The 13,823-nt window shown below is 42.9% G+C and overlaps 1 protein-coding gene across 1 annotated transcript in view; it reads right to left on the bottom strand.

Moving 5' to 3' along the window:
- Positions 1 to 13,823, bottom strand: part of LOC148012379 (uncharacterized) — a 59,234-nt gene that overhangs the window by 32,618 nt on the left and 12,793 nt on the right. The window contains exons 3-4 of the mRNA XM_087669003.1: positions 9,716 to 9,810; positions 9,550 to 9,622 (exon numbers count right to left, since the gene is read on the bottom strand). Coding sequence (XP_087525129.1) covers positions 9,550 to 9,622; positions 9,716 to 9,810 — 168 coding nt within the window. The remainder of the gene's footprint in view (positions 1 to 9,549; positions 9,623 to 9,715; positions 9,811 to 13,823) is intronic.

Consider the following 13,823-nt stretch of genomic DNA (forward strand, 5'->3'; position numbering starts at 1 on the left):
TTGCTCTTGCAAAAGCCTTCAAACTCCTTTGAGTTGAACTCACCACCACCATCTGTTCTAAATTTCTTCACACTTTTCCCTGTTTTATTCTCAACAAGTTTTAGCCATTCTTTAAACTTACCAAAAGCTTCAGCCTTATCACGAAGGAAGTACACCCACATCTTCCTAACTGTAGTCGTCGACAATCAACATAAAATAAGAAGATCCCCCCAAGGCCTGTGTAGGCATCTTACCACACAAGTCAGCATGCACCAACTCTAGAGGAGTCTGTGCTCTATTCTTACTTTCTTGTGGAAATGCCTTTCTCTGTTGCTTGCCCATCATACAAGCTTCATATGGTTCCTTCAATTCAGTTATTGTAGGTAGGTGAGCAACCATACCTTACTTTTGCATCTCCTTCAACACTACAAATCCGATGTGTCCAAACCTTTCATGCCAAAGCTTACTTGTGCCCACTCCAGCGGTGGCCGTAAGAGCACTTAGCTCATACAGGTTGTTCCTTCTTTCTCCTTTGCCAACAATTGTGCCAGCACTATCAAGAATTTCTGCACCTGTCTTCTTGAACCTCACTTCATGACCAACATCAGTTATGGCAGCAACTGATAAGAGATTTCTCCTAATTTCGGGAACATATAACACATTTGAAAGCTTTTTGACTTCACCATTTGCAGCAACAAAAAAAATAGTACCTATGCCCGTAGCAGGGCATTTAGCATCATTTCCAACCGTCACTGTCATGGATTCTTGTAGAGACTGCATAGAACTGTATAGACCTTTCTTATTGGTCATGTAACGGGAGGCCCCACTATCCAACACCCATGAGTCGTGGTAGATTTTTCTTGCGCCGAGGAGCACACTTCCTCAATGGTAGCCATGAATAATTCCAACTCTGCTTCAGTCGTATTGGCTGTCTCTTTCCCTTTACTTTTAAGGGTGTCATTCTTTCCATCTGCCTTCTTGACACGACAATCTACAATTGCATGTCCTTTCTTCTTGCAGTAGAAGCACTCTCCTTGAAACTTCTTCTTGCCACCCTTCTTCTTTTTGTCACCATCATTTTTGGTGGAGGAAACACCTTTGCCTTTTGCATTGGCAGAGAATGCAGCATCTCCATTGTTGCTTCCTTCTCGAGCTTTCAGCCTCAACTCCTCCTCCATTAATAATGCACAAAACTCCTCAAAAGTCAAAGCTTGAGGTCTCACCTGAGTATTAAGGGCACTTACTAGTCCATCAAACTTTTGTGGACAAATCCGAAGACATCTCCGAGCTAGCTCTTCGCTAGTCTTTTGTATCCCAGCGTCAGCCATCTGGTCGCGCAGATTCTTAATCCGAGTGATGAATGCTTCAACCGTCTCTCCTTCAGCAAACTTCTCCGCTGCTAGTTGATTCTCCAAGTTTTGAATCCTTTTTGGTTTCGTATTTCATACTGACTCCTTAGTACATTCCAAGCCTCTGACGCTTTGGTTGTATGCTGAATCAAAGTCAAAACACTGTCAGAACAGCTTGTAACTAAGGCACACAATGCATCTGCATTCGGAGGAATCATCACACTAGGATTTGATGGGTCGGGGGTAGGCTGTGGTTCTGCGTCAGTAACAGCACAGTCTCTAGAAGCTCATAAGAATCAAGGATAGTTGTAATTTTGAACTTCCACAAGGTGTAGTTTGTACCATCTAACTTGCCTTCGCTGAAGGTTGGTGGACGAATCCTCAGTGTTTGAATAGCCGGTACAGCAACACCACCTCCTGCACCGCTTCCTGATGCGCCACAACCGCTTCCGGAAGTCAACATAGTTTCTCTTTACTGTTGAAGCCTTTGCCTCTTGCACACTCTCCGATCTCTAGAGCCCCCTGGGCTCTGATACCATGTAAAATATTACACGGCGCAGCGAACAGAATCTGAGAAAGAGATAGAGAGTACACAACAGATAAAAGGAGAATCAGTAAATTCTTTAACTCCAAACAACTGATACAAAGATGGCTCTGTCCACCCGTGCGCTTCCACTGTGTGAAGCTTAGATGGCGATCTAGATAGAAGATAGGTGAAGAGCTTAAGGCTAGCTAGAACAACAACTCTCACTGGGTGAAAGATGAGTAATCGATGGCTGTGAAGGGATTTAGCTTTTATAGCCTGCGAAGGCCGTGAGGTTAGCCTAACCGACCTACCATATAAGCCTCCACTAGTCGGCCAGGGAATATTCCAAGGAATATTCCCTTTACCACCCACAACGGTCACCTTTTTGCCATCCGATCACATAGACCTCATCTGATATACAAGTCAGGACTCAACCAATGTCCGGGCTCACATTTGGCTTCTCCTCATAATGGGGGCCTTACAACTTTGAGCACCATGGATCATTGGTAGCACCTAATGAGGGTGGGGCATGGATCATATCTAACAGCGATACAGTCGAGCAGGTCAACGAACCCCGTCACAATTTTCTTCTTAAAATCAATTTTTTCTTGAAACTCCTTTTACCCCCCCTTTCCGTTACCAGGTATTCAACCCTACAAGCACAAAAGGTAAATCTGTGACTTAAAATTTGGGGGTTTTCCCAAATTTGGTACCTAACACACATTTCAGTGATCTCTAAACCAAAATTGCAGACATTGAATGCACAGGACTCAGAAATTTTTTGGGGATTCTCAAATGCAAGTGAAATTTTTGCTTGGATGAGTCAATTTCACTGAAATCTATGCAATCTTGGCTGAAAATTTCGGACTTTTCCCGAACTTGGGGATTGTGATACAAGACAAGACAATTTGTCCAAAAATTGCAAGAATTTTGTGACATCTTGCCTCCGACATTTGGGGCTTTTCATGTACATGCACAAATTGGGCTGAAATTTACCCAATTTCTTGACATTGATGCACATGGAGCCCGTGCAATATGGGGCTTTTGCAGTTTGGGCAAAATTTGTGCACCATTTGGTCATTTTATGTACATGCAAGTTCAATTCTATGCAATTTGGACATCAACACTTGGAAAAATTTTGGGGTTTTACTGAAATTGCTCTATTTTGGCAAAATTGGCTTGTTTTATGCATGACAAAGAAAATGCAGATGTGTGGTTGATACTTTGAGCACAAAACTTTGGGACTTTTGACCGTGTGTGTCAAATTTTATGCCCATGGGTACATGTACGACAGAAATTGCAGCTAAATTTTGGGATTTCTCATGTAATGTGATATATATGCCCTTGAAACAGCTGTAATCAGTTGTGGAATGCTGTAGCACATAGTTTGGTGCTTCTGAAAATTTAATTACAGATCTGAAATCTCTGCTTCTACATAGTTATTTATTGCTGGTTGGTACTTGTTTGTACCTTCGTCACTTGTGTGACAGTTTGGGCCTGCATTTGCTGAATTTTTTTTGTCACATTTCGGCTGAAAATCATGGTTGGCAACAGTGACAGCAATAATCTCATGCACATAAAGAAGCTTGAAGGAGCACATAACTTTGCAATTTGGCAAAAACAATGCTACAATATCCTATTGCAAAAGAAGCAGGCAAAGCCGATTAAGACACAAGGGGCAAAGCCCGTAGATATGGAACAAGACAATTGGGATGAGTTAAATGAGCTTGCATGCTCAACCATCGAACTATCGATTTCTGATGCCTTGTTCAACATTGAAGGTTTGGATTCTGCATATGCTATTTGGACTCGACTAGAAGAACTGCATGCATAGAAGAGTCCTGCAAGCAAAGTGTATTGGCTGAAAAAGCTTATGGATTTGCATATGAAAGAGGGTACAGCAATGTCTACTCACTTGAGTGAGTTTAACTCCATTTTCAGCCAGCTGGTTGCCTTGAAGTTCATGATTGATGAGGAATTTAAGGCTACTTTCTTGCTTTGCACTCTACCAGAGAGTTTGGATACATTCAGGACTGCTATGAGCAATTCTAATGCGATCCTTTTGTATGCTAATGTAGAGAGTACTCTACTCATGGAAAAAATGAATCGACAGAATAATGCATCCAGTAAGTCTTCCAGTGCTTTGCATACTAGGGGCAGATCACAGCAAAAAGGTAAATATGATAGCAAGGGACGCAGTAAATCACGTGGCAAAGATGTTGAATGCCATCATTGTGGCAAGAAGGGTCACTTTAAACGTGACTGCTACAAATGGAAGAAAGAGAAAGGAAAGGGCAAGAAGACAGATGATAGCAAGGAAGAGAAGAAAGAGGGTCAACCTAAGAAGAGCAGTGTGAAAATTGAAGAGGCGAATTTAGTCACTCGTGACAGACGTACTCTTTGTCTCTTCACACTTTGGTGCACATGCTTTACTTGCAGATACAGATGATGACATGCATACCTGGATTCTCGATTCAGGTACTTCCTTTCATATCACCCCTCATCGTTAATGATTCACTGTCTATACAAATAGAGGGTCGACATGGTGTTGTCCATCTTGGGGACAACTATGCATGTGACATTGCAGATATTGGCAGTGTGCAGTTGCAGTTTCAGCATGGCTCTATCTTCGCACTTCAACATGTACGGCATATACCTCAGCTCAAGAAGAGCTTGATTAGCAAACGGCAGCTAGATGACAATGGTTTCATACCACCTTTGGTGATGGGAAATGGAAAATCTGTAAGGGATCTAGGGTTTTTGGCAAAGGTTGCAACAGTGATACTTTGTATCAACTTCATGTATCTAGTATGCGTGACCATGTTGTTGCCATGACCGAGCAGCCAAGTGTTTCTTTGTGGCATGGCCAGTTGGGACACATGAGTCAAACAAAAATGAAAGTGCTTTCTCGTTTGGGTTACTTGCCTTGTCTTCGTTATGCTGATTTTGAGCATTGTGATCATTATGTTTATGGTAAACATGTACAAACGTCTCATAACAAGTCTCTTTCGCTAAAATCTTCTCCTCTAGAGTTAGTACATTCAGATGTATGTCAGATGCTAGGATTATCTTTAGGGGGAAAGAAATATTTTGTCACCTTTGTTGATGATGCTACATGGAAGGTATGGGTTTACCTATTTGTAGCAAGGATGAAATGCTTGAAAGTTTAAAAATTTATTGGCATTGGCTAAAAATAAGACAGATAAGACACTTAAGTGTCTTCGCTCTGACAATGGTGGAAAATATGTGTCCAAGGCCTTTCAGGCATTTTGTGACAGCAAAGGGATAAAGAGGAAGCTCACTGCCCCTCATAATCCACCCCAAAATGGAGTTGCAAAGCGTATGAATCAAACCATACAGGATAAGGTCCATATGATGTTGTTTCATGCTACATTACCCCATGGTTTTTGGGCAGAGGCTGTTATGACAACCGTTCACTTAATTAATCGGTCACCAAACATGTCTTTTTGGGGGGGGGGGTTTCCCCAAGAAGCGTGGTCGGACAAGCACCTTCATATGCTCACCTGAAAGTGTTTGGCTGCGAGGCTTTTGTGCACATTCGTAAAGAAAAACGCAGTAAACTTGAGCCAATGTCCTGTAAATGCATTTTCTTAGGATATGGTGACAAGGGTGAAATGGGTTATAGATTATGGGATCCCGAGAAAAGGAAAGTAATACGCAACAATGATGTTATCTTCAGGGTAGATCGAATGCATAAACAGCCCGAAAAAACTGAGGAGGTCTGTAGGGTTGTATTCCGGAAAGAAATACATTTTGGGCAGCAAAATGTGCCCGTTGTACAGCAGCAAATACCTGCTGTAAATGAACCTGTAAATGTAGAAAATAATGCTGGAAATGATCAGCCACTATTGCCCATGATAATGAGCCACTACATGTGCAGAAACAGCCAGGACAGCAAGCTATTAATGCTGATTTGCAGGCCGAAATGCCATGACAACATGCTGAAAATGAAAATTTGCAGGAACAGCCAGTAAACAATGATCATTGGGTTAGGAGATCATCTAGGGCTACTAGACAACCTGATAGATTTGTTCCTGGTGCAAACAATGTGGCTGATTAGTCATGTTAACAAATTGTGGTGAAACATCTTGCTTCAAGGAAGCAATGGACAGACAGGACAGCAAGAAATGATATAAAGCCATGTTGTCAGAAATGGAATCTCTTGAGAAAAATGGCACTTGGGACTTGGTGCAATTGCCAAAAGGGCAGAAAACCCTTCCATGCAAATGGGTTTACAAAATGAAGGTCACTTCTGGTTCCTCACCAAAGTACAAAGCAAGATTGGTTGTGAAGGGGTACAAACAAGCACATGGAATTGACTTTGATAAGATCTTCTTTCCTGTAGTCAAGATGACTACCTTGAGAACCATTTTAAAGAGAAGACGGTGCGTAAACTCAAAGGAGTTTGTATGGGCTGAAACAAGCATCAAGAGAATGGTATCATAAGGTTGATACGTTCATGCAGTCTCAAGGTTTCCATAGAAGTCAAGTGGATCATTGCTTGTACACTAAGAAGGCAGCAGACAGGAGCCTGATTATCTTGGTTTTCTATGTTGATGGCATGCTTATTGCTGGAAGGGATACTCATGCCTTTGGACTCACTAAAGCAAAGTCTTCATGGCAACTTGGACATGAAGGATCTTGGTGATGCAAATCACATTCTTAGCATGCGAATACTTAGAGATAGGTCAAAAGGATTACTCTATCTATCTCAGCAGGAGTATATCTCCAAAGTTTTGCAGCATTTCAATATGGAGGGGGGAAAACAATTGGGGTTCCATTGCCTCCATATGTGAAACTCAGTGCAAAGGACAACTCTACATCTGATGATGAGAAGGCTGAAATGGCCAAGATACCATATGCTTCAGCTATTGGTAGTTTGATGTATGCTATGGTTATTGCACGTCCTAACATTTCCTTTGTAGTGGTAGTGGTTAGTAGATACATGGCAAACCCTGAAAAAAAGCATTGGAAAGCAGTGAAAGGTATTATAAGATACCTCAAAGGCACAAAGGAGTTGTGCACTTGCTTTGGAAAGCAGAAGGCATCTGTTATTGGCTTTACGGATGCAAACTATGCTAGTCATGCGGATTACAGAAAGTCCACTTCTAGGTATGTGTTTACTTTCACAAGAGGAGCAATCTCTTGGATCTCCAGGCTACAAAAGTGTGTTGCATTGTCTACTACAGAGGCAGAGTATGTGGCTGCCACTGAGGCATACAAGGAGGCTTTATGGCTTTCACGTCTGGTGGGAGAGCTTGGCATCACAGAGCTACTTGTTCTCCATTGTGATAGTCAGAGTGCTATCATGTTAGCCTGGAATCCTGTCTTTCATGCAAAGACGAAGCACATACAGGTGAAGTACCACTTCATTAGAGATGTACTTGACAGCAAGAGTATTGAGCATGTCAAAGTGCATACAGATGATAATCCTGCAAACCTTCTCACAAAGGGTCTTCCAGCAGAGCGGTTTGCTCATTGCCAACAGATGATGGTAGTTGGATAGATATATGTATTTCAGCTTTGTACATACCTAGACTTAGCTGATTTTTTTTTCTCCTCTTAAGGCACATTGCCTTTAGGTGGGAGATTGTTGGGAATAAAGGCCCTCGTGCCTTTTAATGTACTCGGGTGTGAACACACCCTTAGCACTTGTACACACACACACACACACACACACACATATATATATATATCTAAAAAACCTAAAGAGGTACACTCGTCATTGTACCCACTAATCGTGCACACTCTCTACTTTGCTCTCTCTCACTCTCTATCTCACTGCACGTAACAAACTCTGACTGCCTCAATCTTCGTGCCTCCCAGTCTCTACAAATCACCTTCTTGCATTTGATCAACTCCCTAGGTTGCAACTTCCATATGGTTCTATTTTTGTGTATCAAGCATATGCCAATGGTTCTAGATTTTCTCCCTAGAAATAAATAAGATATGCTAATGGTTCTAGCTTTTCTCCCTAGAAACAAAGAAGAGTCTTTCTTGCATAATGAGAGTGCTGAAAACTTTTGTGCAAGTGTAAGGGTTAATGTTTCTCCCACATGACTACTGGAAGTTATCAGCATGGCCATTGCATGTTTGACTAAGAATTGTCCAATCTATCATTATAGCCTTTATCAGGTTTTCTACCCCTGATTTTGTGGACCAATGCTGAAGTTGATACTTGTATGTCCATGGCAATGGTACTTTCTTGGACACTAGGAACATAAGAGGTTTCCTCTCATTGAATGGTGAATTGAATCTCGTTAACATTCATATCATGTATTGGCATGCAAATTGGCTTTGTTGGAGAAATTTGTAGATGGACAACAACCTTGGACAAGAATGTTGGTTGTCTCATCCACAAATTATTGCAAAATGCAATAGATAACTGGATCATTCGTGCACAAGATTGGCTTTTGGGAGATTTTTAAAATTGCATTCCCATACATCCTTTTGCCACAAAATAAGTTGTTAGTTGGAAAGAAGCACTTTCTCACATCAAAATAAATGAGTAAGATTGATGTTCAGGGTTGCTGCTCACTTTGCATGGAGAGTGTACATTGGGGCAAAGTTTTTTATTCTCTGTTGGCTGTTGCTAAACCAAATAAAGGCCTATTTTTTGGCAATCAGAGGCATTTCTAGAGTGACTTATGTTCTTACTCCTCAAGTTATGACATTTTGCCAAACTCAAAGGATGCATGCTTTAGGTCATCACCAGAGGCCTTTTTAATACATCTGAGCCATTTCAGCCAGTTCCTCTTTTAAAAACTGAGATTGTAAGTCTGGAGCAATTCATAGAATGGAACAGACTATTCTCTTCATGATCTTACAGCCAAAAGAATGTATATTATTGTGCAAGCTGAGAGGCATTTCTAAGTGATTGATGTTCTTACTTGGCAGGGCACTTTTATGACATTTCCAAAGCTCAAAGAATGTATGCTCTAGCTCACTACTGGAGCTTGATTCAGAATATGCTCGAGTCTTTTCAGCCAGTTCCTCTTTTGAAAATTGAGGATAAATGGCAACTAGAGCATTGAACAGGCTATTCCTTTCAAGATATTACAGCCAAACAAATGTGTGTTACTGTGCAGCCTGAGACTTAGATGTCTGAACATGCCAATTTCCTTTGGCATTGTACAAATTTTATTGTTATATGGCATTGGAGACTTTCTAAAGTCTGGGCCAACATATATGCACCTAAGGAGAGACTCCTTATATGTACATGTGCCTTTATATGTGCATGCGTGCGTGCATGGGGGCCAAGGGGAAAAAGAGGGGGGGAGCAGGTTGTTTGGGATGAGAAGAAGTTTTGGTGCGGGGGGGGGGGGCGGCTTTTGGGGGGGGTGGGGTGAGGGGGGTTGTTGTCTGTCTGCTAGACATCACTACAGCAGTCTTTGATTCACTGTCTTTCTCTTCGTGAGATACACCAGCAACAGTAATTGCTCTCTTATCAGTGTTTTTTATGTGTTATGCTGGCACTGAGCATAAACTTCTTGTACATTGATAAAGAAAAAACAAATTTTTGTTATCTAAATCCAATCCATTGGAATTTTCTTCAGTGGTGATTATATATTCATGGCATAGAACATGGCAACATTACCAATTAACACACCATCCATCAAAAGCAACCTACAAACTAGACATGAAATACAAAATATTCTAAGATTAGGCACATACTTGGTCTGCAGCCAAGCGCAATAGCACTCCTGGAAATCCTGGCATTGTTATTACTTTGGGCAATAGACCATACCTAACAACATGTGCCAAAGACATTAGACAAAGCATAGTTTCCTTGTTTTGCAAGTTGACTGTAGAATTCTAGAAAAGAAAGCTATGTGCAAACCAAATATGAAGACCAGGGCCACTCATGAACAAGCCAATTGAGGTAAATGACAACAATCTTTGTATATCTACATGCTGGACCTTCTCTAGGAAAACCTGCAAACAGACAATGTCTTAAAAATAGAAGCTTGCAAACTTATCCCTCTCGATAAAGCCATGCTTCTAGTAAATGCTATCCACTTATGTGCTCTTAAAGGAAAAATGACGTCTATACAACTAAAACATGTGAAAGCACTATAGTTTACACCCACAGCTTTAAATGCACAATATCTTTCATTACTCACTACGACTCAACCAACACAACACAAGAAATCTCATTGCAGATAAGTTTCATTAATTGCATTCCCCCTTCCTCTTTCTCTCTCTCTGTCTCTTTCAGTCTCTACTGCAGGTCGTTGCCTTGTGGTCTCACAGGTCAGCTGAAGATTGTGCAGGCCTTCCAAGGTACACAGTAGACAGCCCTCTCAAGCAAGAAAGGGCGCTGCAGACAGGGCAGACTGGACAAGCGCACAGGACAGGCAGGTTGATGGGCTGCAGGCGCTCTCTTGGACAGGCCCACAGATGCTCAGAATAGTAGTCGTACAGCTCAGGAACCAAGCACCAGGAGCAGGCTCCCTCTGTGTGTGTGTGTGTACCTGTTCCCTGCATGCAGTGTGCTGCAGGGGCTTTAGGACATGCTGCAGGTAGGCAGGCACTGAAGGGGCAGCAGGTCAGGACGCAAAACTGTAGGGCCGAGTTGCGGAGTTGGCACTCTCTCTCATTTCCAGTTGGTGCACAGGACATGACAACACGTGCGGCAACCTCCAGAGAAGCACAAGGAGCATGCAGGTAGCATTCAACATTGGCAGACATCAAAAATGGGTGCCCCACCAATGGTGCTCAAGGCGGCACACCATCGAATCTCTCTCTCTCTCTCTCTCTCTCTCTCTCTCTCTCTCTCTCTCTCTCTCTCAATAGATAATTGTATTAATTACGGAAAAAAGTTCAAGATTACAAGACTACAAGGTGCTAGGTGGCTCTAGGCCATCATGCATAGACTAGATACCATAGATTCAATAGATACAAGAAAACAAGGGATCAAGAGTTTTGACGAGATTTCGTTGCGTGGGCTTGGGCCTTTGCTACCAATGTCTCCAATACCCCATCTTCAAAAAAGTCTCCCAGTAATGCAAAGGGATTGGGTCAGTGACATTCAGTCCACGAGGAAGAAGGTGCATCTACAAGGTGGAAAGTAGAACCTTGATATTGGCGATCCCATGGAGTGATGACTCTACTAGTAGCATCAAAGGCCAGCTAAGGTGTTGAGAAACCACTTCTTCAATTTACACATTTCATTTAGGGTTTCGCACTAACAACCCCAAAAAGAGCTGGTGTCCACATTTTGGCCAATTTTTTAGTGGGCGCCCACACAACAGTGCACCACCCTAGACAGCTTATGCCTATAAATAGGCAGTCACTTCATTCATTCTTTACACTCCTATCACTCTCTTCAGTCATTCTTCACCACCTTCTTTGGTCACCACCACTTCCCTTCTCTCCCCAGCCCCTTCCACTGCCCTCACACCCCTTCAAGAGGACATTGTGGTTTGTGGTTTGTGGCTTGTGGCTGCCTTCACCCTTCCTCTTCTGCTTCAAGCATCTTGTTCCATAATCAGGCCTTACATTTGGAGCATCTTCCACCTGGCACCACCATCATCTGCTTGGCGTCAGCACCCTTCTCCATCAAGCTCCACCTTCACCTACGTTTTTCACGTTGGAGGCCTTCTCCTTGCCTAGCATCACCATCTCCAAGTTGGCATCAACATCCTATCCTCTGGCAACAATCTCCGTCATCGATCGTCAGTGATTTCATCACTCATTTATCATAGGGGCTATTGAGACCTTTTAGGCTGCTCTCCTTGCATTTGACAGCTCCGACACTCTAGGACTTGCATTTTGCTGCCCAAGTCACTTCCTGGCATCAAAGGAGCATCTCCGACGGCATCAAAGGACTGCAGTTCGCTCCCTCAATATCTATCTTTCACGTTCCAATGATTACTTCAATAGCCCACTACCCAAAGGATTGCATTTCGCTCCCTTCACTATGCAGATTTCCCACATGTGCTGCCACATAATTCAGACAAGACAATGCAATTATCTACTAAGCTTCGGCTCCACTATATCAACTTTTCTTCTCATAGAATGATTCAGTGCATCATCACCGTATTCTTGTGTTTCCTAGTTTCTCTTCTCTCTCAGTGTTTGTTGTACAAACTTTGTGTTACTCCCCACAAACCCTATTGTCTCTCTGCATTATCGCTTATTTTGACATGGTAGAAGAGCATAGCTGTTATTTTTGACATGTTATCAGGGCGCGGAAGCTCAGAGAGCTAAAGACCCTGTTCATCAAAAAAGGGAAAAACAGGTTGCACGTTCAGCATCATCTAATGATTTCCCCCTTCATTTCCAATGCATCACCAAGAGACAGAGATACCTTTCTCTTCCTCTCCCACCTGTCAAAATGACTAAGTGACTAGAGAGACAATAGGGTTTGCAAGGGAAAACACAATGTGTGTACGGCAAACATTGAGAGAGAAAAGAAACACAAAAGATGATGAAAGATTAATCATGCTGATGAAGTGAATCTGATACTAGGGTGCCGTAGCACAAAGGAAGCCCTGGAGTATAGGAAGACTGCCGAAGAAGCCTCTAAGTTTGCAAACGCAAGATGAGGAGGTGTCGCCTGGAGCAGGGAGACTACCGTCGAAGGGTGAGGAGCCTTTGAATCTACAAACGCAAGGATAAAGAGTGGTACCTATGGGCAAGGAGACAGCAGATGAAGCCTTCGTCTACAAACACAAGCTTGATGAGGTGACGCTAGCTGCTGGAGTGATGTTAGAAGGGTGGGAAGCAGCCAAGAACCAAACGCAAGATGCAACTGCCTTTGATGAAGGTGACAAGATAGGGTGGATGCTAACGCCAAGAGAGTGTGTACTCCAAACGCAAGGTGTAGGAGCACGGAAGATGCTGTCGCCAACAATGGAGGATGGACGCCAGCTAAAGAGGAGGACACTGCCACCATAAACACAGCCAACTCGAGATGAAGCCTGGCGCCAAGAGAGTGTGGAGATGGTGGTAGGAGAGGAGAGAGAGAGATGATGAAAGAGAGAGAGTCTCAGAAGACTGACGAAGAGAGAGTGGGAGTGATGGACTGAAGGATCAGCCGTAAGGAATGGATGAGAGTGGCCTATAAATAGACACAGTCAATCTAGGGTGGCGCCCCTTTTTGGGGCTGCAAACCCTAAACGCAAAACACAAAAATGCAAACTGCGGGTGAAGGGTGAAGGGTTTCTCAACACCCCCTCTCAGGCCCAAAAAGAAGAGCAAGAGAAGAGTGACGTGGAGATGCAATGCTACATGCTGAAGAATGCTCATGCAACAGGTGCCACTTGGACAGTGTCCCTCATGGGGAAATTGTTCACTTGCCTAAGCGCCCTAGTACAAAGATGATGAAATCATGCATGATGCAATGCATAGGAGGAATGTTGGACTTTGTGTGGTGCCGAGAACCATAAGGATATGCCCGTACTCGATCTTGGGAGACTTCTGAGCTTTGGCTCCGCTGTATCAACTTTTCTTCTCATAGCATGATTCAATGCATCATCATTGTGTTCTTGTGTTTCTGAGTTTCTCTTCTCTCTTAGTGTTTGTATACACACACTGTGTTACTCCCTGCAAACCCTATTGTCTCTCTGCACTGTCGCTTATTTTGACATGGTATGAGAGCATAGTAGGAACTTGAGCAATATGCGCATCAAAGGATTTGTCTCGGCGATGTGGATAAGTGCAAAGGGGATCATGCAAAGAAGGGTCAGTAGATACAATGGGCACAAAAGTCTCCTTCACTTTTTCCTTATTGTATCAAGCTTCCGTCCATCCTTGTGTTTCTACATTGGAAGAAGTTGGTTGCTTGCCTTTGGATTGGGACTGGTCTGAATAATTTATTGCTCAGCAAAAGGCGAGGCATGTTCTGGTCCTTGTCCATGGGCTGATCCACTAAGGTACTTTTTCGGTCTAGACATTCAGCCATGAAGTGACCCCATTGACCATAGGAGAAACAATGGCCAGCA

The sequence above is a fragment of the Lygodium microphyllum genome, chromosome 27 (genome assembly GCF_053477565.2).
Source record: "Lygodium microphyllum isolate KBCC chromosome 27, Lygodium_microphyllum_v1.1.10, whole genome shotgun sequence".
In the NCBI taxonomy this organism is placed as follows: domain Eukaryota; kingdom Viridiplantae; phylum Streptophyta; class Polypodiopsida; order Schizaeales; family Lygodiaceae; genus Lygodium; species Lygodium microphyllum.